The sequence below is a fragment of the Onychostoma macrolepis genome, chromosome 07 (assembly GCF_012432095.1).
Source record: "Onychostoma macrolepis isolate SWU-2019 chromosome 07, ASM1243209v1, whole genome shotgun sequence".
In the NCBI taxonomy this organism is placed as follows: Eukaryota; Metazoa; Chordata; class Actinopteri; order Cypriniformes; family Cyprinidae; genus Onychostoma; species Onychostoma macrolepis.
The window spans coordinates 1,830,426-1,856,723 of NC_081161.1; the positions used below are offsets into that span (position 1 = coordinate 1,830,426).

General features: G+C 40.9%; 2 protein-coding genes across 2 annotated transcripts; both read right to left on the reverse strand.

Annotated features, from left to right (window-relative positions):
• Window positions 1-5,681: 5,681 nt before the first annotated feature.
• LOC131543439 (uncharacterized) lies at window positions 5,682-8,407 on the reverse strand. Its single transcript, XM_058780761.1, has 2 exons — window positions 7,245-8,407; window positions 5,682-7,009 (listed from the first exon to the last, which is right to left on the reverse strand). Exon 2 carries the CDS (start codon window positions 6,852-6,854, stop codon window positions 5,682-5,684), a length of 1,173 nt encoding a protein of 390 aa, XP_058636744.1. The 5' UTR covers window positions 6,855-7,009; window positions 7,245-8,407.
• Window positions 8,408-9,344: 937 nt separating this feature from the next.
• znf219 (zinc finger protein 219) lies at window positions 9,345-25,539 on the reverse strand. The gene is given in 6 exon segments (XM_058782781.1): window positions 9,345-13,983; window positions 15,671-15,814; window positions 16,081-17,293; window positions 17,296-18,138; window positions 18,228-18,318; window positions 25,323-25,539. Coding segments are annotated over 4 exon segments (3,330 nt in total). The 5' UTR covers window positions 18,136-18,138; window positions 18,228-18,318; window positions 25,323-25,539; the 3' UTR covers window positions 9,345-12,850.
• Between the last annotated feature and the right edge of the window lie 759 nt (window positions 25,540-26,298).

The window sequence follows — 26,298 nt, forward strand, 5'->3', positions numbered from 1 at the left end:
TAATGACCAGAAGTTTGATTTTGCAACCAGGAAAGACACCAAAACAGAAGATACTATAATGAATAAGCTGAACTGTGATCTGACAAATTGAATATCATAAATACAGACAGCAGGAAAAATAAATGCCGCTGGTCCAACTGCTCTCTGTCGGCAAACTACTGTTACTGCAGCAGCTAGAGAAAGAGCTAAAATGAGCAATGTAACTGCAGCATCTTCCAGCAGCAGACACAGAAAAAGAAACACCAACACAATCACCACCCGAGCAATACTGATAATGAGTATGACTATCGCTCCAAATTCATAAACACTTCTCAATACAGCCTTCATTAAAATCAGATGTTGTAACATAATGTTTGGGGAGAAACACATGACAGCTTTTGGTTTGATAAAAGTGATCAGTGCTGCTAATACAGTAATAATAGCACAAAGACTTGAGACAACAACATTTTGTACAATTATGTACCCAAGACCTATAATAATAACAGGCAAAATCATTAAAATTATCCATGTGTATGTTATAATTCTAAAGTCCAGCACTGCTACTCCAATGATAATTGTAATAATGACTGTTTTTGATATTTTCAATTCAGATGCAGTGGCGATTACCACTCCCCACCAATCTAGAGACAACCTTTCATTTTCACTTTGTCGTGAAGCAAAAAAAACCTAGGCTCATGATTACTCCTCCTATGATGGTGAGAGGTTGAGCGTGTCTCAGAGTGTTAAACAATATTACTAGAAATCCGGGAAGCATTTTCTCCAATTAAGTCTATCAAACTCTAACCTCATTCGAGCAGCCATTGTTAATTCTGTATTAAAAACAGCTATGTGTAGCAGTGCAAAAGGCACCACGGCACAAAACACATTCTGTCCTATTGCTTCAGCCAGAAGAACAGTAGACAACAACCTGAGAGAACATCCTGATCCCACGCCAAAAAGAAAGGCAAGCACTGACACTGAAAGAGAAAGAGATCCAAATGCACAGCTGTCAGTCACTTTATTTCTATGATCAGAAGAGAACGTAAGTTATTTTGTATATGATGCTATAAAAGGGATGTCTTAGAGAGGCAGAGTCTCTTAGAAGTAAAGATGGTCAGAAGCTCTCTAATCTGTGAAAGAGTGCGTAAAAAGTTTGTGGAATACTTTAAAAAGAACGTTCCTCAACGTCAAATTGCATAGGCTTTGCAAATCTCATCATCTACAGTGCATAACATCATCAAAAGATTCAGAGAAATTGGAGAAATCTCTGTGCGTAAGGGACAAGGCCAAAGTCCTTTGTTGGATGCCGTGGTCTTCGGGCCCTCAGACGACACTGCATCACTCATCGGCATGATTCTGTCATTGACATTACTAAATGGGCCCAGGAATACTTCCAGAAACCACTGTCGGTAAACACAATCCGCCGTGCCATCTGCAGATGCCAACTAAAGCTCTATCGTGCAAAAAGGAAGCCATATGTGAACATGGTCCAAAAGCGCCTTCGTGTCCTGTGGGCCAAGGCTCATTTAAAATGGACTGTTTCAAAGTGGAAAAGTGTTCTCTGGTCAGACTAGTCCAAATTTGACATTATTATTGGAAATCACGGACGCCGTGTCCTCCGAAGCTATAGAGGAGGGAGAGCTTCCAGCGTGTTGTCAGTGTTCAGTTCAAAAGCCAGCATCTCTGATGGTATGGGGGTGCATAAGTGCATGCGGTATGGGCAGCTTGCATGTTTTGGAAGGCACTATGAATGCTGAAAGGTATTACAGCAACATATGCTCCCCTCCAGATGACGTCGGTAACACTTTATTTTAAGGTCTCTTAACTAGTTGCTAATTAGCATGCATATTAATATAATATTAGGCATTTATTAGTAATAATTAAGCACATATTAATGCCTTATTCTACATGACCTTATTCTACATCCCTAATCCTACCCAATACCTAAACGTAACAACCACCTTACTAACTATTAATAAGCAGCAAATTAGGAATTTATTGAGGGAAAAGTCGTAGTTAATAGTTAATAAGTGTTCCCTGTTCTAAAGTGTTACCATGACGTTTATGCAAAACCACATACTGCAGCTATTACAACAGCATGGCTTCGTAGTAGAAGAGTCCGGGTGCTGAATTGGACTGACAGCAGTCCAGATCTTTCACCTATAGAGAACATTTGGCGCATCATTAAATGAAAAATATACGTCAAAGATGACCATGAACTCTTTAGCAGCTTGAAACCTATATCAGGCAAGAATTGGATGAAATTCCAACACCAAAACTACAGAATCTCATAACCTTGAAGCCCAGACATCTTCAAACTGTTTGAAAAGAAGAGGAGACCCTACACCATGGTAAACATGTCCCCGCCCTATTTTCCGAAACTATTTTGAGACCTGTAGCAGGCATCAAATTTGAAATGAGCTCATTTTGTGCATAAAATTTGTTATGTAATCCATGTTCTATTGTGAATAAAATATTGGCTCATGTGATTAGAAATTCTTTTAGTTTTAATTTTATTAAAATTTAAAAAATGTCCCAACATTTCCGGAATTAGGGTTGTACTTAAATGTTAAATTTTGTTAGTTTACGTCGACTAGATCTCCCTAGACTGACTCAAGTCTAGTACTGTAAATAGTCTTTGAATGTCAGAGTTTTGTAGACTTACCGAAGATGATTTCTATCAGTATTGAGCATGATCTCTGCAGGTCCATAGAGGAGAAAATGGAGCAAAATGGTCTGTGCAACAATTAGTCTAAGGCTCTTTATTCAAGTTAGTCTAAACTGCAAGGATGAAATCTGTGTTTGTGTAAACAGTAAGTGCGAGTGTAACACTTCTGTTAACCAATGAACTATGCAGAAGATCTTGTTAAACCATGAAAACCTGGTAAGACTGCTAAGCGCTATTTTTGGCAGTGGTGTTTCTGCCATCTGAACTGTAATGCTACAATCGTTGGAAGAGCAAGATGTGGTTGTTCTGGCTCTGATGCCAATGACAGTCTAGAGTAAATATTTAAATAGAGACCTCGCCATCATACATATGACAGTTTAGTCTTTCACTTTCTCTTACGCATCCCATCAGGTTGCATTCCTGTGCTTGCTTTGGATTAAATTCAAACAGAAAATTCAAAAAAGTATAGTAGCACTTATAGTAGCACAAATATTACTACTAACATGCACCAACTATTTAATGTCAGCTCATGAAATGTTAAAAATTGCATTTTTTTGTTTTATTATTATTATTATTATTATGCTTTTAATGATGAATGAAAATGTATAGGATTGAAAATCAATCCCCATAGTTTTTGCACTTTTAACAGCCTGCAGGAAATCCATCACAGTCCAAGTCATTAATTTGTCATCTTCACAACACTGATTAAATACTTACTGTAAATGGTGGGAGACAATTCTCCAACCTACTTTTTCAACAATATTAATGCTGATGAATATTTTTACACATTTTACATAGATTATGAATGCCACAGTTTCTTTTAGAAGAGATTAGAAGAAAGATGAAAACATGTATGACCTAATATGAGCCATTCTAAAATTTAAAATGGACTATGAACCAGCCAAAAAGATCACAAATGCCATGTTATTTAGTATTGTCTGTAGCTCAAACATACAGGTCTCCAGCTGCCACCGTAACATCCTAGATTTCCTTAAGAAGTAACAGGGATTTATGGCACCCCTGTCTGGTCACTTCATGTATTACAGCTGAAAAGGCCTGTAAAAAGCAACTGTAAATACAAAGGGCAGCACTGATAGTCATTCTACATACTAAACTTGAATGAGGCATCCCATCTTGCCAGTCCTTTGAGAGTGAACACATCCTCTGGTCACAGATAGCATCATTTAAAAAGTACCACAGAAGAAAGAGTTCCCCTTCTAGGGAACTCCACACTGCGCCAATAGTGGGCACATTGGGGAATGCAGCCTGCATGACCGGTGTCTGAAGCACGTGTGAAAAAACGCCAATCCTATTGGTCCACATGGCCCATGATGTCATAAGCGGGTGCCCGGAAGTATAAAAGGGCACCTGCTGAATACGTCACCAACTTTTGCAGTTTTCAGCAGCCGTCTGTTTGAAGTACGTGTGAGAGACCAAGGCAGGTGAGCATTGGGGAAAGTGTGTGCCTCTGTACCCGAGGTTTCTGGCACTTGAGGGCACACACGAACTATGCGTCATGTGTCTTGGTCAGGAGCTTCTCATTGGATCTTTAACACTCACTGTGCCTCGGCAACAGTGGGACCCGAACCCCGAACCGCGAGACGCAAGCGCTTGTCACTCATCTCTCAAGAAGAGGGACAAACGCGAATGGAGCTTTTCATTGGATCTTTAACACTCACAATGAGCGCGTTCAGAGGCTTTAATATGACTTACGCTTGAGATTATATCACCACCTGTTGGTTTGGCATGCTTTTGACAGTGCTTCAGTGCTCTGAACGTGCTCATTGTGAGTGTTAAAGATCCAATGAGAAGATGACTGCTCCCCTTCTTAGGGTCTTTAAGTAGCGGTCTCCTTGAGCCCTTGCTTAGACAGTGCTATCTCCCCTGCTAGGGATGTAAGTAGATAGCCCACTCTCTGTGGTCTGGGCAGCTCTACAGGAAGGCTATCTAGGCTAGCTCTGTATTGTTATTCTGGTCTACAAGCCTTCATAAGACATTTAGGACATGGCTATCTGAGGATAGCTGTGTTCTAGCTCAGCATCTACTCTCATTGCCTGTTGTTTAAGTAGCAATCTCTTGAGCTCCTCTAGAGGCCTTCTAGTTTAGCCTCTTCAGGGGTCTTGTGTAATAATTAGCCTGGATAGTCAAAGTTCAAGATTGCATACTGTACTTTTGTAAACTTAAGCTTAACTTCTTAACTGGATATTTTGTGAGGTCAGTAACATTCCTTGTGACAGGAACTGAGATGTTGAAAGAGTGCATGAAAGTTTCTGCAGCTGTAAATTGCACATGACTGTTTAATGAAGAACTAAAATAGTGTATGATTAGTTGTCTGTATCCACCCACTGTAATGTCACTGAACCACTAACACTTTGTGTGTGGGTTAGACTTATGTAGAGAAACCTGTTCGACAAGACCATGGCAATCTGACATATTGTCTGTATCCAAATTAACAGATTTCTTTGCATGATATCAATGTATTTGTATTTGTACTTCTGTGTACAGAATGATTTTATATACATGTATATGTCTTACCTTTTTATAATCTGACATATTCACTCTGTCAAAATCCTAAACACTATAATACAGTAATAAATTATTGGGAAAAATATCTAGATATATAAACATAAATTACAAGAAATTAAATTGAATGTATGAAATTGAGCATTGTTAAACAAATTTGAACAATTCAAATATGTTTAAACAATACACAACACTTTGTTAGACAGCATATTGATTTTCATTTATGCTGCAATGAAGAGATTTCAGCCTGACAATCTCTTTGGAGATTTGATGTCATATTTTGAAGAAAAAAAAAAAAAAACTTTGTCTGGAAACCCTTGGAGTGTCTTCCTTAGAGTACAGCAGGTGGAAGAGACCCAAATCACATCTTCATGTGTTAAGGATCTATGGCAGGTAAACCCTCACCCTAACAGGCCTTTGTCTCATTTCATCAGTTTAATCCAGGTCTTCCTCATCTTCATCGATATCTTCTGGAATGTCCTGATCCAGAAGAGGTATCAGTTGGATGGTGTTAATTACCAGAAATATCCCAACCACTACACATGCCCATCAGAGGCATCAGAGCTACTCCCAGACTCATCACTAATGTAGCCACATAAATGCTGCCAAGCTGCTTTACAACCTCAGGGGCATTATTACACAAAGGCTGAATGCGTATACTTTGCATGGTGATTTTAAAAATAAAGAATAAAAATGCAGATATCAACACAGACCCTGCAAGTCCTTTAAGCAGCATGGCTTGTCCATGAACCATCCATACAGCCAGCGCTACAGCCAGAGTGGCTCCTACACCCATGCAAGCCAAGATCAGCCCACCTCTAGCTTTCATCGCTGGAGGTTGTACTCTCACTAAAACTGCTATACCATATATGACAGCTAGAGTGATTACTGCGTCAAGAATTGCAAACATTTGAATTACTGTTTGTACAGCCTTTAGATCAGCCGCCTGCAGGCCAAGTTCTGCTGCCCTGACACTAGGTATTACTTCATAGAAAAAACTCATCCAGCAAAGCGTTTTTACCGTAAATTGTAATAATCTTGCATTGTCGTCATCTCCCCAAAATGAATGGGGAAGCCAACCAACAAAAATCAACAGCAACGCAATAATGAAACTGAATATGACGATTGCCCCAAAGACACACACGGTTTTGAAGATAGCCTTAATTAACCCTACATACTGCGTTATAATGTGTGTGAAGAAACACATGACAGCTCTTAGTCTGACAATAGCGGTCACTGCTACTACAGTAGCACATATATCTGAGACAGGAACACTTTGTGCAATTACGTTTGCCAGAAATGTAATAACAAAAGGAATCATCAGAGGCATAATCAATAAAATGTTTAATATAAACGCTATAATGTCTCCATATACATGCTGTCCTTCTGTGCTTCCAAAGGACATCATAGCTACTCCAGTGATTATTATAAGAACGGCTGTTTTAGGGGTTTTCAGTTCAGACGTGATGGCGATTATCATTCCCCACCGACCTAGACACAGTTCTTCGTTTTCACTGTCTCGTAAACCAAAAACCCAAAAGCACATTATTACTGCTCCTACGATGGTGAGAGGCTGAGCATGTCTCAGTGTGTTAAGGGTTGTCGACAGCAGATTTATCAGAAGTCCAGGAAATAAATTCTCCAGTTCAAGTTCAGCAACCTCTATGTTCATTCCAATAGCCATTGTTAATGCTGTAATAAAAACAGCTATGTGTAGCAGTGCAAAAGGCACCACAGCACAAAACACATTCTGTCCTATTGCTTCAGCCAGAAGAACAGTAGACACGAGCCCGAGAGAACATCCTGATCCCACGCCAAAAAGAAAGGCAAGCACTGACCCTGAAAGAGAAAGAGATCCAGATGCAGAACTGTCAGTCACTTTATATCTATGATGAGAAAGCAACAGCAGTCAATTTGTACTTGAACAGCTGATATCAGTGCTGCTTAAAATGTGAAAATGTGTCTTAAAATCACTCAGTTTAAGAAATGCTGGTATTGAGTTTAAGTCGACTAGGACAATCCCTGACCTAAATCTAGTAAATAGTCTTTAAATGTCAGAATTTGGTCAGCTTACCAAAGAAGGTTTCTATGAGTGTTGGTCCTTGGAGGAGAGAATTGAGTAAAAGGGTTTATGTAACAATTAATGAGGTGCTTTATTCATGCTGGTCCGAGATGCTAGGATGGAATCTGTGTTTGTGTACAGCACATATGGGAGTAACGCTAAACTTAACGAATGAACTATGCAGAAAATCTTGTTAAACCATGAAAACCTTGTCAGACTACTAAGCACTGCAACTGAACTATTTTTGGCAGTGGTGTGTATGCCATCTGAACTGCAATGCTACAATCGTTGGAAGAGCAAGATGTGGTTGTTCTGGCTCTGATGCCAATGACAGTCTAGAGTAAATGTCTAAATAGAGACCTCGCCATCACTGCTCAGCAATATTTCAGTTAAGTCTGTCCCTTTCTCTCACTCATCACAGGGCTTGACAAAATCCCATCAGGCTGCATTTCTGCACTTACTTTGGCTTTAATTCAAACAGAAAATAAATGAGAACTGAATTCTGTTAGAAAACAATGGTTAAGGCTAGAAGGGATACGTATGGCGCTACTGGGCATGCGCACATCAATACAAAGAGTAATTTTTGTCACACTGTACAACAATAATTACTATTTTTTTTCATTTTTGTAAGGGGTAGGTGTAGATATTAATAAAACACAATCTAATAGGTAGAAAATGTATTTCATTGTTCGTTTCCGGTCGGAGCTGTATCCCTTCTAGCCACAACTGAAAACAATGCCGTTTTGTACCTTAACTACCCCTAAAAGGTTCATACTAACATGCAACTTTTAGGGTTAGATAAGGTCAAAGTTGTGCATCTAAGAGTGTAATCTCTGTAAACTGGCATTGCCCATGCAAAGATTCAATATCTGCATCAGATCTATGACTGTGAAGCTGATTATACATGCATGACCTCTTGTGCTCAGCAGAGGACAGCAGAGACTGATTGTATCTGTGCTTTGGAGAACATCTGCACACAGTGTTACAGCAGATCTCACAGCTTTTTTTTTTTGCTTTTGACTCTTTAAACCCTTAAAGTTTTAGAGACATCAGACATGCATATGAAGAGCTATTTTTAACAAAATCCCTTCTGTTAATAAACAAATGCTGTTGTTCACTTCATCATTATCAATCAGAGGAGTGAGGAACAGCTGATGGATTTTCCAGAGCATTAGTAATTGTAGTCCATTAAAGAATGCAAGTTACATGCCACCCCCAAAAAAAAAACACTTGTATTTTTTAGACTACTTTTTGGTTACGTTTGGATTTCTTCTTACCTAATGTATTTGTTACAGTACATTGACTTTAATAGGATAATCCATATTGCAATAAAAATATAAAGAGAAACAAAACTTTTTGCACTCTCTATAGTACATCAGAGTGGTTGAGCAATACAATCAAATACAGAAACACGCTGCAAAGACAGACGCGCAACAAATACAAATACAAAAATGGGCTGCAAGTAGCACTGACCACAATGGGAAGACACCAACAACGCCAAAATTACCCCCAACAAGACAAAAATTAACCATGGCTGTGTGTAGTAACCATATATATATATATATATATATATATATATATATATATATATATATTAGTGCTGTCAGACAATTAATTGCGATTAATCACATCCAAAAAGAGTATTTGCAGCGCATTTCCCTGTTCTATTTATTTTTTAAAAATCCAAATGACATAATTAGATCATTATAAAAGCATTTAGCTTGGTTCGTTTAGATTTAGCATGATCATGTGAATGTAAAATTTAAAGCATATCATAGCAGTTCACAAATATACTCTGCTATTTTTTTTTCTACCCAAGTATCTAAATGTTTTCAAAGTCAAAGGTGAAGGGTGGAATTAGTGAGACATTAGTGGCACCAAATGGAACTTCTTCAGCGTTTCCACAATCAGGTAGTACCAGTGAAAGTTGCGCTCTTCACAAAATCAACCTTACTGGGTTATTTTAATGTCACAAAAAACACACTTGACCTTCTAAATAGGTATATATTGTAAGTGTAGTATCATTTATCATAAAGTACATGCTTTATTAAAATGCACCAAAATGAGCCATGCAGGAAATGTAATGCAAAACACATCATACAGCAAGCAAACCATTTTTTATTATTTTATTTTATTGATTCTTTTCTACTCTTTTTTTTTTTTTCTCAATCCACAGTTTCATATTAGTCACTACTATGTTAGATCACCTTCCTCTGCCACCAACAGCAGTCAGCTACTAAAAAAAAAAAAAGACCAAACCAGACCTTCTCTCCACCTCTCGCCTCTCACTGGATAATATTTATGAATTCACACACTTCTGGTGAAAAAAAAAAAAAAAAAGTGCATGTCAAACGTAGTGAATTTTTGAGCAGCACATCACTGTTTGGGAATACTTTATGCTTATTTCACAGTGTCAGTATATCTTCACAAAATATTCATTTTTAAAACATCAGTGCACACACACACACAGACACACAAAACAAAACTATTGCCCTGATCCCTGTACACAGTTAGGCCGTCCTAAAAGAGCCACATCATTGCTGATGCAGATGTTTGGCTGCGCAGGGAGCGATGGAGAGCAGGTATCCCGGTTTGATCTCTTGTTAGAAACACAACATCTCTATTTCTATCTGTACAACATTCAAGAGACACATTTTGTTCGTTTTTTTTTTTTTTTTTCTTTTTGCTTATTTTTTTCTTCCATAAAACAAAAATAACAATGGTAATAATAATTATGAGCAGAAGAGCTTGATTTCATCTCATCGGCATCAAAGTAACATCGTAGAAATCAAAGTAACTTCTAAAAAGGCCTCGGAGCTAGATAGTACGTAAGCTTTCAGTGGTGCATACGCTAAAGGGAAGGGGGGAAAGCAGGAGATGCAACAGCTCACACGAATGATGGAATGACACTCATTATTATGAAATGGAAATGACCCCTACAAAACAGAGGATCAGATACAGAGACGTACAGAGCAGTTTACCAAAGAATACAAAGTGAAACAGTAGGGGCTAAGTGCTTTTGGTGAGCTTACAAAATACTTGAGGAAGTGCTCAGGACAGAAGGCACAGTGGCTTGACTGTTATCTCAAAGGAACACCACATCAGGGGCTACTGAACGCGTAAGATAATCTACACACGCAACAAGGACACGATAACGCACGTATTAAGGCCAGCCTCTGTCAATCACTGGACAAAAGTACCGCCTACTCAGTGTCTAACGATAAAAATGAGATGACCCGATGGAAATGATTTCACAGAGTTGGACGAGGAAAGTAGATCATCATTTGTAAGATATGCTAATTTCACATCAAAAATGCAACACAATTACATCAAATCGAATTTGGCAAGCAGATCAGTCAGACTGACAATGCCGATACTGGGACATGTCTTGGACACGATTTCAGCATCAGCTTATAAATATACTAGCAATCACTGAAGTTTCAAGATCATCAGGCAAGCTTTAATATTGATTGTGTGTCCGAACGATTAATTTGTTGATTGGTGAATACATAAATGCATCGTTTAAGGGAACGTGAATTGAATCTGCAGCATTGTGAAAAACTGGCTTGGGAAAAACAACTGAAGTTTGGTCTGCGTTTAAAGGCGAAACGAAAGCAAGTTTGGAGGAAAAGAAACTTTGCACAGTGCTCTAAAGACATTCTGAAGCAGTCTTCTTTCATAATTATTATAATACTTATTACTATTCTCCATATCCGTTTCCATTAACAGTTCTTAAAAGGAAAACAAAATATTTTTTTCCCTCTTTTTGATCTCTTATCTTTACAAAAGCTACATATGTTCTACTGGGATGTCTGAATTTGTTAGTGTGTGTGTGTGTGTGTGTGTGTTTTCTTCTTTTAAGTTTTTGACATTAAAAAAAAAAAAAAAAGGTCTACTCGCATCTAAAAAAAAAGAAAAAACGGCTTACTGAATGTTTTAGTAGAGACCCACTTTCCACCCTCTCCCGGATGGTTTGAGAATCTGAGCTAATACTGGAATATGAAGGATATATTGCCGAGTCTCCATTTTCTGGATTGTGATTAGTTTCCGACCCTGAAATGACTCTTTCTGTAGTAACGGTGGTCTGGATTCCACCCAGAAATCCTGGTGGTGGTATCTTTTAACGTAAACACTTCCATAGGGCCCTTGTCAAACGGCCAGCTGTTCCCACATGTGGTGCTCTGGGTTCATTCATTGTTTCATTCACAGCAGACATAGTCACACAAACTGCCACCATATTGTCACAGAACTCTACGCTCTAGCACAACTACACATATATACTGTATATATTCACTGTAACTATATTCCTGTGTTGCTGAATCTGCTAAAAAAACCTTTTACATCAACAGGCACTGAGAGAAATAGCATATAGAAGAGGCAGAATCTCTGTTTCATATAATATCTGAAGAAGACCCGTCGGAGCAGACTGGCAGTGTGTGGATATCTGGTAATATAATCTTTGCTCTGTCCTGTTCTGTTAGAGGTGATTCGCAAGTACCGTTCAGTTATCACAGCATTCTGTTCAGTGTCTGGCAGGTGCATGGTAAGAAGTGTGCTCACTCCTTTGGTTTACTGAAGACGTGCAGTCAGATCAAGTTCACGTGGAAGTAGGATGTCCGTCTCTCTCTGCATTAATACTGTATAGCGTAGCGATTAAGATTAAGTGTCTCTTTTTTGCTTTTCCAGCTCCCCAGATTGACATTCCAGGTCCTTGTTGAGATGAGAGCAAGATTCACGGGAGCAAGGAAATTGTAAATGAAATACAACTTGGCAATTGCGTTCACTGACGAGAAGACAGGAACAAGAGAACAGTGTTCAAGAAGGCCCCAAAACAGGCAGGCTTAGACTAGCATACAATACTGGATATCTCTGTGTGATTAAGAGTCTCTGTGTGTGTGTGTAGAGGTAATCGATCACTAACCAAGGGGGGCTAGGAGGATATATTAAGGGGAATGTTTGATTTAAATACTTTTGCAGGTTATCTGTTTACTGATACTGTACAGTATGTTAGCATAGCGACTGGTCTGCCCTTGGTTTGAATTCCCTGTTCAAAAAACAGCATATGCTGGTTAGGTATGTTTTGAAGCATGGCAGCTGGTGTGAGCTGGTCCCGAGCAGGAGCTAGTTGCTTTGGACCAGCTTAAACCAGCTCAGGACACTAAGGACCAGCACAAACCAGCTCAAACTAGCTGCCATACCTAACCCGTAAATGCAGGTTTTTTTTTTGTGTTTTTTCAACAGGGTTGTACAAGGGACCCTGGAAAACTATTTCCCAAATATTTCTCCCCTGCTGCTATGTCTGAACTAGTGTTGTCAAAAGTACCAACTTTGGTACCAGTCGGTACCGACATTTTAAAAACGTCCATTTCCCGTTAACATTTGAGCGCTATTGAGCCGATTCTTTAACATTGCTGATTGGCCATTGTGTTCAGCAATGATCTTTGTAGCCAATCACAGTTATATCTGTTGAGCGCGTGAACACAATGGCCAAGAATCGGTTCAACAGCACTCAAATGTTAGCGGGAAATGGACGTTTTTAAAATTTCAGTACTGTCTGGTACCGAAGTTGGTACTTTTGACAGCACTAGTCCAAACTCATCCAGGGCTCTTGTTTGATGTTATTTCCCCAAGACGCCTTCCTCCTCCTTGGGCAGATCCTCAGCCGTGAGGTCTGATGAAACAGACCCAGCCCTTCTGCTCTGATTCTGGGGTGCATTTCCAAAGCTGCCATTTGCTTCCAGGTCATTCTCCTCCTCATCAACTTCCTCATCTTCCTCGTCCAGGTCCTCTCTCATTTTAAGACCCTTCTCACCGACGCTTCCCACAGGTCCAGGGGCCAGTTCAAAACTGTCCTCTGTGTCCCTGTTCTCTGGGCTGACTCCGTTCTCAGCTCTTGTCTTTGACGAGACCCAATCCTCAGGAGATGCTACTCCGTCCTCTGCACTGAGGAACTTCCACAGAGCCAGTGGATCGCGGTCTGGAGCGGCCAAAGTGAGTCTTGGAGAATGATTGCTGGAAGCGAGAGGGGCTCCCCTCTTGCGACGAGACTTGCTGGTGTGATTAACCTGAAGGTGCATGGCCATCAGCTCAACAGAAGAGGTTCGGAAGGGACAGAACACGCATTGATTGAGGATGTCATTCCCTCCTTTAGAGCCACCTGATGGTCCACCTATAAAACTACTTACTCCACCTTCATCTTGTAAAGGGCGGCGGGAAAGGTCCAGAGGTTCAAAGCCTCCTTCCTGGGACCCACTGGACGTTATCCCACCCTGGTAGCCATTTGCTGACATCATGCGGCTTGTAGTAAGGGGTTTCCGTCGAGACACTTTGGGCATTTTTGGAGGTGGCACCTCCCCAATCCAACTTGGTTCTAGGCCGCCAGCAAAGAGAGTACCCATCATCCCTGACAGATTGCGATACTGACTCTCAACGTCTCCCTCTCTTTGACGTCCAGATGCAGTAGTGCCCTCCTTCTTCTCTGGCGGGCTTGCAGCCCATGACTGACTGTGCCTTGAAGAAGGAGCCTCTCCAGGAACCCTCCCAAAAGAGGACTGGGATATGGAGGGGTGACGGCGCTTTTTCACCCCTTCATGAGGAGAGCCAGTCAGAGAGGGGAGGTTAGGAGATGGGGAATTTGTGGTGGTTGCCATAGCATTCCTTTGCTCACGATGATGACGCTGAAGGTGGTACTTGAGAGAGCCAGACTGGGTGCCAGCATAATCACAGTGTGGGCATTTGTATGGTCTCTCACCTAAAACAAGGAATTAAGCACTCATGTTAAGTAGATTAAAAACTAAAATGCCATTTTAATAACAGAAATTTGTCTAAGAATAGCAATGCTTCATTAGGGAGGCTGCTGTGGTTAAGCAAAAACAAATTTGACTGTGTGGAATGACTATATGCAGTTACGCACAGTAATAGATAGAGGGCAGTGCTTGTCATCATATGCAGCGTCAGGTGTAGTTCCCAGTGCATTACTGTTAAATTAGGACATTCCATCTCTCATCAACCGTGAGAGCACTGCCTTTTTTTTTTTTTTGGTAGAGGACATTTTGTGGATGAACCTGATAGGCAGCAAATGGTTTCAATCAAGCTAAATCAGGAACATTATCATATGAGGTTATGAAATGTAATGAATAAAAAATAACTTACATAATAATAATAATAATAACCACTAGAACAATTATTATCATAAAGATTATGCTACAAATATCTAAATGGACACATAATGCAATTTGAACATTAAATTGATCAACTTTATTTTTACAGTATTTCCCAATCTGAGTTTGGTGTCTATACTGTATTTTGCTATAAGTGTCATCCACACAACATATCAAACTAACAATATGAATAATTATGATTATGTAGCCTTTACCATTGTCATACAGAAGGATCACTATAAAAATAAGGTTGCTGTAGATTAATATTTAATCTAATAGTATAACTCTTAATTTCTGTTTTATAGGTTTAGGGCAGGGGTCGGCAACCCGACGCTCTTTCATACCTCTGCGGTGTTCCCCCGACTTTTAATAAAACTCTTCCCCTGCACTTTTTTTTTTTTTTGGCAAGTGTGAATAAATCTAGATTTAAATTAAAAAGACAATATAGTCACATCACTTTGGAAACATTTTATTTGTATCCAAAATTATGTGAATATTACGGAGCGTTAAACACTCTCATGTGGTGTATGTTTCATTCATACCTGAAGCCAGAGGGTGCTCTCGTGCAGAAAGTCCAAAACGGACTCATAGAAGTAATAATAACTTTGGAATGACAAGCATAAACCTTAACTGATGAAACGTGATGACAATAAACAATTGTAAAAATATATGGTTTATGTGTGTTTTTCAAGTCTTCTCCAGGTAATAAATAAAGTATATGAATGATACAGTGCTAATTGACAAAGCATTTATTACAATACATAAGCTATCAAATATATTTTCTGTTTTATTCTGTGATAAAAAATGGAAAAAGTGTTTGTAGTATATAAACAAATCATAATCATAAAATTGTCATTAGTTGTCCAGCAGTGTATTTTATTTCTTAGCCAAATAAAAGTAAGAGATAAAAAAAGTGTTTGTTTTTTCGTCAATTAGACATACAATAATAATAATAATAATTATTATTATTATTACATTGCCCCACTCACTTCTGAAACGACTGCTATGCCCCTGCCCTGTAACATAACTGAATATAAAACTTTAGCTATATGCCGTGTTATCCTCATTTTAGGGATCAAATAGGTTTTGTGGCTCCATGTGAATTTTATTCGGTGGCAAAGGGGCCAAAATGTCTTTTTTGATGTTGAAGGTTGCAGACCACTGGTTTAGGGAAATATAATTCTTTCCAAATGGCTCCTGAAACCCGATAAAGTACACCCTGGTGTGCACATGCCATTGGGTTGAGAATTACAGTTCTACTATTCATGTTGGCCTCACCTGTGTGTACACGAAGGTGCACTTTAAGGTGATGGGAAGAACGGAAGGCTTTACCACAGTAGGGGCAATCCTTCATCCCTGTTCCTCGAACACGCTCCCTTGGAGATGAAGTGGAAGAGGATGATCCCCTCAGACCATTCTGACCTTGAGATGAGATAACATATAATGAATAAAAACAATTGCTTTGAAATATAATCTGAGTCTACACTGTTTCTAACAACAGGCCTGCCTCCCTGAAACACAGGGAGGAAATGTTCCAAAACTAACAACAGTGAAATATAAAAAAAAAATAAAAAAAAATCAAATTCAATCAGCGTCCTGCAGTGTAATAGCCTATAAAGGATTGTAACATATAAGAAATATTGTACCAATAAAGTCAGCTGTTTTTGATTATGCTGGTTGATCCTTACCAGAAAGATGTGATATGACAGAATGGAAGCTCCCAGCTGTCCCGACTCCTGATGGTAGTTGCTTTTCCTCCTGCCTTCCTTCATTGTCACTAGTTCTTTGTCCTCCTCCTACTCCACCTGCTGTCTGAGCTCCACTCACTCTGTTTATAATGTCCTCTTCCCTGGACATGCCCCCTCGGGCACTTTGACCTTTCTGTGGTTTCTGGACATGGACACGGGCATGAGCAACCACCTGCTGAAGGCTTCTGAACAGCTTGCCGCAATCTGGACACTCCCAAGGTGGACTAGATCCCTCCAGTTCCTCTCTAGAACCCAACCCACCCAGGTAGGCCCTCATATTCTTGGCTTCCCCAGCGACTGTGCCTCGTGGGGAAGGAAGCTGTTGGTGCGAATGAGATCGCTGCTGCTGTTGCTGTTGGTTGTGCTGTGCCGCCACCAGACTGCGGGCAACCAGCTGCCACATGGCTGCCTGGTCCACTCCGTCTGCTGCTTCACCTCCCCGTCCTCCGCCATTACCCATTTCTGCAACCTGTGCCACTGCCTGAAGGCGCTCCATGCAACTTCCATTGCTGGCGTCTTTGGGTAAGCCCAGATAACCCAATATAGAGGATTTGCTTGAGCCTGCACTGGCATCTGACCTCTCGGTGCGACTTCCTGAACCACCGCCACCAGTCATACTGCGAGCCAGGAGCAAGTTGGAATACAGGGCCCCCAGCACTTGTGTGCTTGCAGGACCTTTGGATTGGTCATTTCCAGCCGGCCCCAGATTTCCCAATCCAGCCTTGAGGCCCAGCTTGTTGAGATGCACCTTCATATGGTTCTTTAGGAACCAGGGTTCCTTGAAGCCACGGCCACACACCTGGCACTTGTGATCCAATGAGTCCTTGTGCTTCCGCATGTGCCCCTTCAAAAACCAGGACTGAGTAAAACGCTGCCCGCATGTCTCGCATCGGAAAGCTGGAACAACTGGCATTTGTGTGGGAGGAGGCTCTGTTGGTGCTGTTATAGGGTGAGAAGGGAAAACCGTTTCAGTGGCAGGATCCTCAGGTGGGTGGCTCTCCTGCAGATGGGCAGCCAGGCTTTCCTCCTGACTGGCTGAGAAGGGACACATTGTACATTTGTAGGGGTTGTGGAGGATCCGCACATGACGTGCCAGCTCTGAGGCTGTACGGAACTTACCCTTACAGGCATGACACCGGAAGGAAGAAGCAGCTGCGGAAGGGGTGTTGTCTTCCAAGTGGGCATGGCCAAGTGGGAGAAGGAGGTTGAGATTGGTGCTTCCTCTGTTAAAGGTGGAGTCAGGGCTGTGGTTCCTTCAAAGAGGAACTGAGGGCTGCTAGCAGTTTGAAGAGGTTCCTCTGGAACCATGTCCTCATCCATACTCTTTTGTAATGACCCAGGTAATGGACTCGGTTTCAAACCAGGCTCTCTGTTGTTGAGATTCTGGATTACATTGTCGCCCACATGGTTCAGCTGCAGTTTGGCATGTGTGGTTCGGTAGGGGGCTGAAGCTCGACGCTCCCTGTCTAAACTGTGTGCTCGAGCATGGAGGGACAAAATACTCTGGAAGCGGAACCTCTTTCCACACACATGGCACGGGAACCTTAGGCCAGGCCCGGAGCTGGTCCCTCCAGAGACAGCCATGCCCTCATTGTTGAAAAGCTGAAGATCCAACTCATCTTCGCAGGTGGTACTTTGACCAGAGGAGATCGCCTGCTCCAGAGCTCCAAAACCAGGAAAAGGTGTTAATGGTGTGGCTGGGGGGCTGCTCTCCGATGAGGGACTGCCGAGCTCCAGTTCACCAGGAAACAGCGCCACCGCTGGGGTGGGTGATGGGGGAGTTGACAACTCCTCATCCTCCTCCTCATCTTGGAGGCTGGCATCTGGAAGGGGGCAAGGTGAGACCAGGGCATAGAGTTCAGTTTGAGGGCTAGAAGGGGTAGATTGAGGACTCTGGGGTAGGAATTGGGGACTGTGGTCCAGGGACGGCATGGAGGGAGGAGACAATGGGGGCTCACAGGAAAGAGCCAGCATACTCTCTGGTGGGGAATCCATACTCTGAGCGAGAAAAGAGTAGATAATTGTGATTAGATCTAGGTTAGACACATAGATAGATAGACAGACAGACAGGAAGATAGATCACTCACTGTTGATGTGTCTATGCCATGCTTCACTTCCTTGATTTAAAGAGGGTGTGTTCTGATGGTGGCAATCTGCCTGACCACCTCCAACAGTCCCCTGTCAAGTACAACACAGAATAAAAAATGAGTGTACAGACATTTGTTCCTGTGTACGGGTCTAAGGGCAGAGCAGGACATGGACTGTCCCAAACAGGATGGGCGCGAGATGTTTGGACTTCCCCACACACCCTTCCTGCACATACACTTACAGTAGCTGCTTAAATCAGAACAAAAATACATACATACACACCTTAAATACACACATACATACATACATACATACATACATGCATACACACACACACACACACACACGCACGCGCACACACACACACACATCAGCCACACATGCATACATTACATAAGTCTGCAGCGGACAGCCCCAGACACAATTAAAAAAAAAAAAAAAAAAAACACCTGCTACTTTCATAAATAAGAGAAAAATGAATTTCATTGATGATTACAGAAAGACAATCTGCTAAACATCTGTGAGGGCGTCTGTATGCCTGGATATGTGTCACTATGCTTGTGTTTTTGTGTGGGTGGGTGTTTTTTTTCTGTATTTACCTCTGTGAACAGACTGAACTGTATGTATGTGTCTGAGTTGGGATTTACGTACACAATCAAGTGTTTGCTTGTGCATTAGAGTGCGTTTGTGACTGTGTGTGAAAATATGTGTATCTCTGACATAAGACTTGGACGAAACGGTGGCTAACAGAGCCAGTTGACATTTTAGCTCAGCCGTGACTCACAACGATATCACACTATATAAATCATACTGCCCCCATTTGTCTTTCTTTCTTTCTTTTTCTTTCTTTCCTAATCCCACCATTATTGTCCTCCTTTTCCTTCCTTCTGTCTTTTCACTTCCATAGATTGTGATTCCACCCCCTGCACTTTTTCTCTTTTCACCCTCATTCCCTCCTCCCTCTGTTCTTGACTGATTTTCTTTCATTCTATCCTTCCCTCTCTCACTCTCTGTCTCTCTGCAGCGGTGCCAGTTGGCACGGTGCCAGGGAATGCTGATATCAGCTGGTAGATTGGGGCCTGCCAACATGGCGAAGAGAAAAGAAAAGAGAGGAGAGAGACAGACAGGCGAGAAAGAGAGAATGAGATGGGGGGGGGGTGTTAGTGAAGAAAAAACATAAATGAAGAACACAAATATATTCTGAATGAGCATATTTGATGAGTAAATCTGTCGAGAAAGGGGACAGAGTGTTCTGCTCTGCAATGGAGGATCTTGCGGTCTGTTTGGTCTGCTGGCATTATTATCATATGAATATCGTCATGGCAATGCACTGTTCCGCCTTGACAGACACGTTCGTGTCTGACCAACCCTGTCACGCCAATAAAGCTTCTCCAAATTTGGATAGATGGAGAGAGTGATAAGGTGCTAGACAGAGGGGGGAGGGGAGAGATGAAGGCAGGAGAGCGATAAAGCAGCATGCGCAAATAATGCATGCACACATACACACATGCACACACACACACACACACTCAATATGGCACCTAGTCACTAGATGATTCATGCATGCTAAACACCTTTGTCTGAATGGCCACATGCTACACTCCCTGTACAAGCACACACAAATACACGCTGGCACATTTTGTGCCTTCTTGGGGCACATGCATCGGCTATTTCACTAACGGCTTTGTATGTAATGGAATGAATATCCTATAAACAAAAAAAAATAAAAAATGAGAAAAGACAAAAAGACCACTGTTGTTTGAAAGAACTGCATGTAATGTAGCTGCTATTAAAATTATTTGATGTAAGTCATGCTTTTATTTTTGGACTTTTGCTAATTAGAAATGTCAAAAAAGTCAACACTGAAGTAACAATGCATTCCATAAAGATGAATTATGTCGAAAAAACAACCTGTTTGCATCATCTGTAGGATTTTGATTGAGGTCAACTGATTATTCCATTACCTAAGTATCACTAATTGGTTTTATTGAATGTTTACGACAGACGTACCGGTACTTTAAATAGGGTCGCATTTCACAAGAACACGTTTACAGTACGCACAACTTAACTCGCTCTGAAAAACCACTCATGAAACCTCTATGTGACTGAACAAGCACTTGAGTCATCTTTGATAAAACAGATATTTTCCTCACTGCGGTTCGTATTCCGTAGCCTTGAGCACCTGAAATAACGTCTCCTGCCTTTGGTGTGAGGACACACTGGGCCTCCAACAGTGTAGCCATGTAACATATCTAAAGGCTAAGAAGAGATCATTCATACGTACTGAAAGACTTTAGACTCGAGGCCTTGAAAATATAACATGAATGGCTTTATTGCAGCCTTTTCTTTGACATGTGGAGAGAGCGAGAGAAAGAGAGCGATATCTTTAAATTGTGAGAGACTAAACGAGAAAACGATTGCTCAGTATGTGATGCCTGTGTGTGTGCGCAAACTTCGAGGCTTGAACTGCACTTTACCTCTCTCGTATCTCTGAGTGGGATTTCTAAGGTCAGTGTGTGTATGATTCTGGATTGTTGCAGTCATTCAACAAATCCCCACAGACAAAATTCATTTCCTGTTTCTAACCTTGGCCTGAACTTTATCTCTCTCAGCACCCCGACTCCCACACACAGCGACTCGAGCATGTGCAAAATTCTCTTTCCTTTCAACTTCCTCTTTTTATGTTGAAATTCCAAGTCATCCACAACCTTCACCTGTTCTCCTAGATTTATCTTTCTTGCGGACAGTTTGAAGGTTCAGTTAAAGATGCTGAAGAGAGGATAAGCAAGTTCAAAATATCACAATCTCGCACATTATCTCCTTAAGAGAGCATGACACAAGGATAACAGCCTTGAAACGATTCCACACTAAGGTGCTTTAGAAGAACTAAACCCACTGTCAAATCTGAAGGCTTCACCAAATAACTGCAGTGGTCAAGTTCACCTTCAGGTTCAAGCTTACTGTACAAAGAGCTCTTGTTAAATTCTTGCGTTAAGGGATGGCTCACACAAAATAAAATTCATTTACTCACCCTCATGTTTCATTCCTCTGCTGAACACAGAAGATATTTTGAAGAGTGTTGATAAGCAAACAGCTGATGGAGCGATTGATCCCATTAACATAAAAAAAAAATAATAATAATAAATACTATGAAAGTCATTAAGGGCCATCAACTGTTTGGTTCTTCAAAACATTCTTCAAAATCTTCTTTTATGTTCCACAGAAGACAGAAACTCTTACAGTTTTGGAACAACTTGAAGGAGGGTGACACATTTTTGGGTGGACTAGCCCTTTAAGATTATTTTTATTATACATGGTATGAATAGCCATCTCAGGTGATCCAATAACGGTAAATAGGATCCAAAACGTGTTTGATCTGATCACTACAACCACATTCGAACACACTGAATTTGCGGTGTAAACATTAATGCTCCTGAACGACAGTGATAAACCCAAACATATATGCATTAGACTTCATCTATAGGCAGAGACAGATAATTATATTCTGTTTTTTTTTTTTTAGATCAAAATGAAAAAGAAGCCTGTATTTGGGAGTATTTTATCAACTTGAAGTAAGAGCCCGACGTATATACGAGACGTAATCACGTAATAATGATTTGACCTGTCAAAACCGATGCCGGATCACCTGAGATGGATAATAACAGGGTCCGAGTCAGTACGGACATCAAGAGCGCACGAGCTCTGATTCTGGTGTAAGCAACCCTTTAATGATCTAAAGAAGTGATCATTTTCAATCAGAATTAATTTTCTTTCTTTTCTTTACAACGGACAGCCCACCTCTGACCTCCACCGGTGAAGCCAGCTGTAAGGTGTTCGCTGTGTGCAACAAGTGCACAAAGGCAGTGTGCTGTGCTAGAAAGTCTAGCTTCAGGCATCTGAGCAGAGAGAGGAACTCAAACCGACAACGCTGATCTATATCTGCATGAACAGGATGAACCCTGCTGAATTTGAACTTGGCAGTACTTATTACCATGTAGAATGTAAAAAAAAAAAATGTTTTGTCACATCATTTAAAAGTATTAAATATTATCTTGTTATCTTGTTGAATGTTAAATCATTCAAAAGCAGTTTTTAGTGGTCAAATCAGGTAAAATTGCATGCAACTGGCATATTTTAACTTTTTATAATGATGCATAACATGCAGAGGTCCCACTTTATATTAGGTGGCCTTAACTATTATGTACTCTACTCACATTTAAATTAATCAATTGATACAATGTACTTATTGTGTCCATACATGTTTTTACATTGTACTTTATTAAAAAAAAATAATAATAAAATACATGCGTCTAATTACATCTGTAATTAATTTCTGTAATCACACACACACACACACACACACACATATATATATATATATATATATATACACACTGTTGACCCATCCCTTACACCTAACCAAACCACCAAACCTGTCCCTAAACTTACCTGTATCCCACCACAATAGCAGCGGAAGTGTTTTGTGTAACACTTTATTTTAACAAGTAACAAGTAACCCTAAATCAAACCTTAATCCTAACCCTAAACATTTAGTACAAGTACATGTAGTTAATTAATACTACTCAGTACTTAACTGTATAATTACACTGTAACAAGGATGCCTTAAAGTGTAACCGTGTTTTGCAATGCAATATGAACACAATACGTACATTGTACTTATTTTTTTAATGCAAGTACATAAGGCCACCTAATTTAAAGTGAAACCCATGCTCGTCAGTTACCAAACGCACAGATACCTTGAACTGACAACCTGTTGTTCCTTACATAAAACGAGATAAAAATGTTATTTTTCATTATTTGCAAGCATGTGATAATGATTCTTCACGAACACGGCTAAATCCAGGCTCCCTGTATGTTACTGCTAAATACCTGTATCCCAACTCAACGGCAGCAGAAGTGTTTTGGATAACACTTTATTTTAAGCTGTCCTTGTTACACGTTACATGTACTTACTATTATAATAACAATTAATTGTACATAATTACATCCTAACCCCAAACGTTTAGTGAGTACATGTAGTTAATATCACTCAGTACACTGTAACAAGGACAGCTTAGACTAAAGTGTAACCGTGTTTTGCAATACAATATGAATGCAATAAGTACATTGCACTTATTTTTTGATGTAAGTACTTAAGGCCACCTAATACATAGTGGGACCCATGCATGCATGTTTGACAGTTACCAAACGCACAGATACCTTGAACTGACAACCTGTTGTTCCTTACATAAAAAAAAAAAAATGCAAGCATGTGGTTATGATTTTTCATGAACACGGGTAAATCCCAGTTTCCTGTACATTATTGCTAATTATGTCACCATACCAAGCTGGGAATCTGTGGCTGAATTAGCCAGGTGCCAGGTCAAATTTTGAAGCCACTGCAACATCTCATCCAGATGTGCAGTCCATGCAGGTTATCAAGACGAGCAGGAGCAGATCTGGTTGTAAAAGTTGTTTGCAGGGCTTCCACCGCCCTGTTAGCCACATCTCTGCGCTGCTCTGCCCTCTTTATCCGTCAAACTGTCGCGTCAGTTCAGGGGGCTGGTCTCATTCCGTCACCCCGTCTAATAGCCTTTATGCCAATGCCCCAAATCTGTGCCAGCGCTAAATAATGGAAAGCAATGGCGCCTTATAGAATTTCCATAGGCTATATATGTGTGTGTGTAAAGTTTCTTGGCGGGATGCATTTGCAGGACATCAGATGAGCGTCTGTGGAGAGGAATTTCCTCGCGTGATGTGCGTCAGTAAAAACGCGCAACCATTTTCAGTCGTCTTCTCTCTCGCGGCCATCTCAATTAAAAAGCCACATTAATGAAATAAATAAATGCTCACAAACAAATGCGCGCACGACGCGTCCTCCCGCGAACGCCGACATTAAGCTCGCGCATAAAATCCTGATTTACAGACGCAACGGCATCGCATTTTCCCAAACCGAGGCAGAAATGTAGCTTTTTTTAGGACGGGATGTTGTGCGCTCCATTTTCTTCCTGATTTTCTTTCAACAAAAGATAAAGGGAGGGGAAAAGGACAAGCGATCAGGGTGCAGCTGAAAAGTGCCATCGTGGGGTTTCATCTTGAAATCCGCTGCCAATCTCACCGCTATCGTGACAAATCACGAAACTTTACGTGTTTTTAGGGCCGTTTGTAAAACTAGCAGCTGCAGGTTTAAATAGCGATTGCGAGCGCGCATCTGTGAGGTGACGTTAGGACATGCAGAGCGCGTGCAAATTTACCAGTTTTTGTATTAACATGCACGGAAAGCTTCCTTATGTTCTTCTAAGTTATTAATAAGCTGCTTTTGAACAGCTGTTTTCCCCCAGAGCGTCCGATCCAGCCGGATCTGTCTGCGTCCCACACGAATTAAGTTCAAACATGCGGGTTTTGACTGCAACAAAACTAAGTAAAGCTTCTCATAAAGTATAAAACTTTGCAATATTGCAGTTGCGGATAAATTAACAATTGCTTCTCGCACTAAAAAAAAAAAAAAGTTCAAACATCTACAATCAGCTTGTACCTCTGAGTTCAGGGCACTTTTTTTTTCTTTTTTTTCCCCCACACTTGAGGCTCTGGAAATATTCAAGGGCCTTAAAAAACGAAACTTGCATTTTCATGCGCGAGCCTCGCATCTCTTTCAGGACACACACACGCGCGCGCGCTCTCTCACACACTCACACACACACACACACCGGCAACATACACGGCACGAGACAAAAGTGAGGAAGTGTGTATGCGCGAGAACACGTATGATGTGCCCTAACAGAGACACACACCAGACGCCAATCAATATGTCCTGTATGAGCAAAGAAACGCGAGGTGTAAACGCGACGGCTATTCCGTATCAATGGCTTTTCGTTCCCCGGATCAGCCCCCCCAAAAAAAGTCGTCGTCGGATATTTGTTGTTTATGAAGGCGACAACAATCGCTCTCTATACGTCTCAAACTGTACGCTCGCGCACCCCGTCACAGTCGCGAGCGATGTGCATCAGTAAAAATCGCTCAAAAAGCGCAGATTAGGTCAGTTATTTGAAACGAATCGGATATTTTGTGATGAAAGTAAGGCTGAATGTACTTACGGGAGAGGCGGCGAGGAGATTAATGACAACACACGTCATGATTACGTTTCACTTGAATTAAATACATTACGAGTTAGGGAAAAAAATGGAAATCGGGGGTAGTTGTATACAAGCATACGCCGATGCCCCCCTCCCTTCTGCCCTCTCTATCTTCTCCTCCTCCTCCCCTCGTTCCTCACACGTCTCTCTCCCTCGCTCTCTCTCTTTTCTCAAAGATCCATTTATTGTGCAGTCGTGAGTGAGTGAATGAGAGAGAGAGAGGCGGAGGCTGTAGGTTGCAAATGTAATTATAATCTCGCAGAGGCACCATTTTAAAGCGATCTATAGATTCGCGGGATGGACTTTTGACACAAATCACGCGGCACACAAGTTTCTCGCGTCTGCTCGCGGCGCTCAGATTTACACTCGGACGTCTTTTAAAGATTATAGGAACGTTTGTTTTCTACTTTGTTGTCCGTCAGAAAGGGCTTCTGTGGTTTGGTTAGTTTGGATAGTTGTGATTGTGAAGAAACTCGCGCTCCACGTGGGAGCTGCGCAGGTGCGCGCGCGCGGGTCACCATCCGCTCTTGCAGCTCCACTGACTGCTGATGAACAACACGACCACAGGCCATATAAAGTGTAATGTGTGCTACTTACCCTCTTTTAAACAAACAACCACGGCCTGAACAGACAATGAAACAAAACATACATACATAGGCTACATACAAACACAGGCCTACATACATAGGCCTAGATAAATAAATAAATAAATGCCTTCATTTACTACTAATGCATTTGGAAAAAAAAAATTATCTGTGTAATAAGAAATAATAGTAACGTCAATAATAATAATAATAATAATAATAATTTCTCTATATACTTTATATAGACTGCATCAATATATAAATGCTATAGATATCAATATACATCTGCTATTTACCCCCTTTTGATGTGAGATCCGTGAATAAACAAATACATAAGCATCTACAGAGAAAAT

Bases quoted from the DNA above. Each gene is read 5' to 3' on its own strand.
- LOC131543439 (XM_058780761.1), bottom strand. From the start codon at position 6,854: ATGGCTATTGGAATGAACATAGAGGTTGCTGAACTTGAACTGGAGAAT.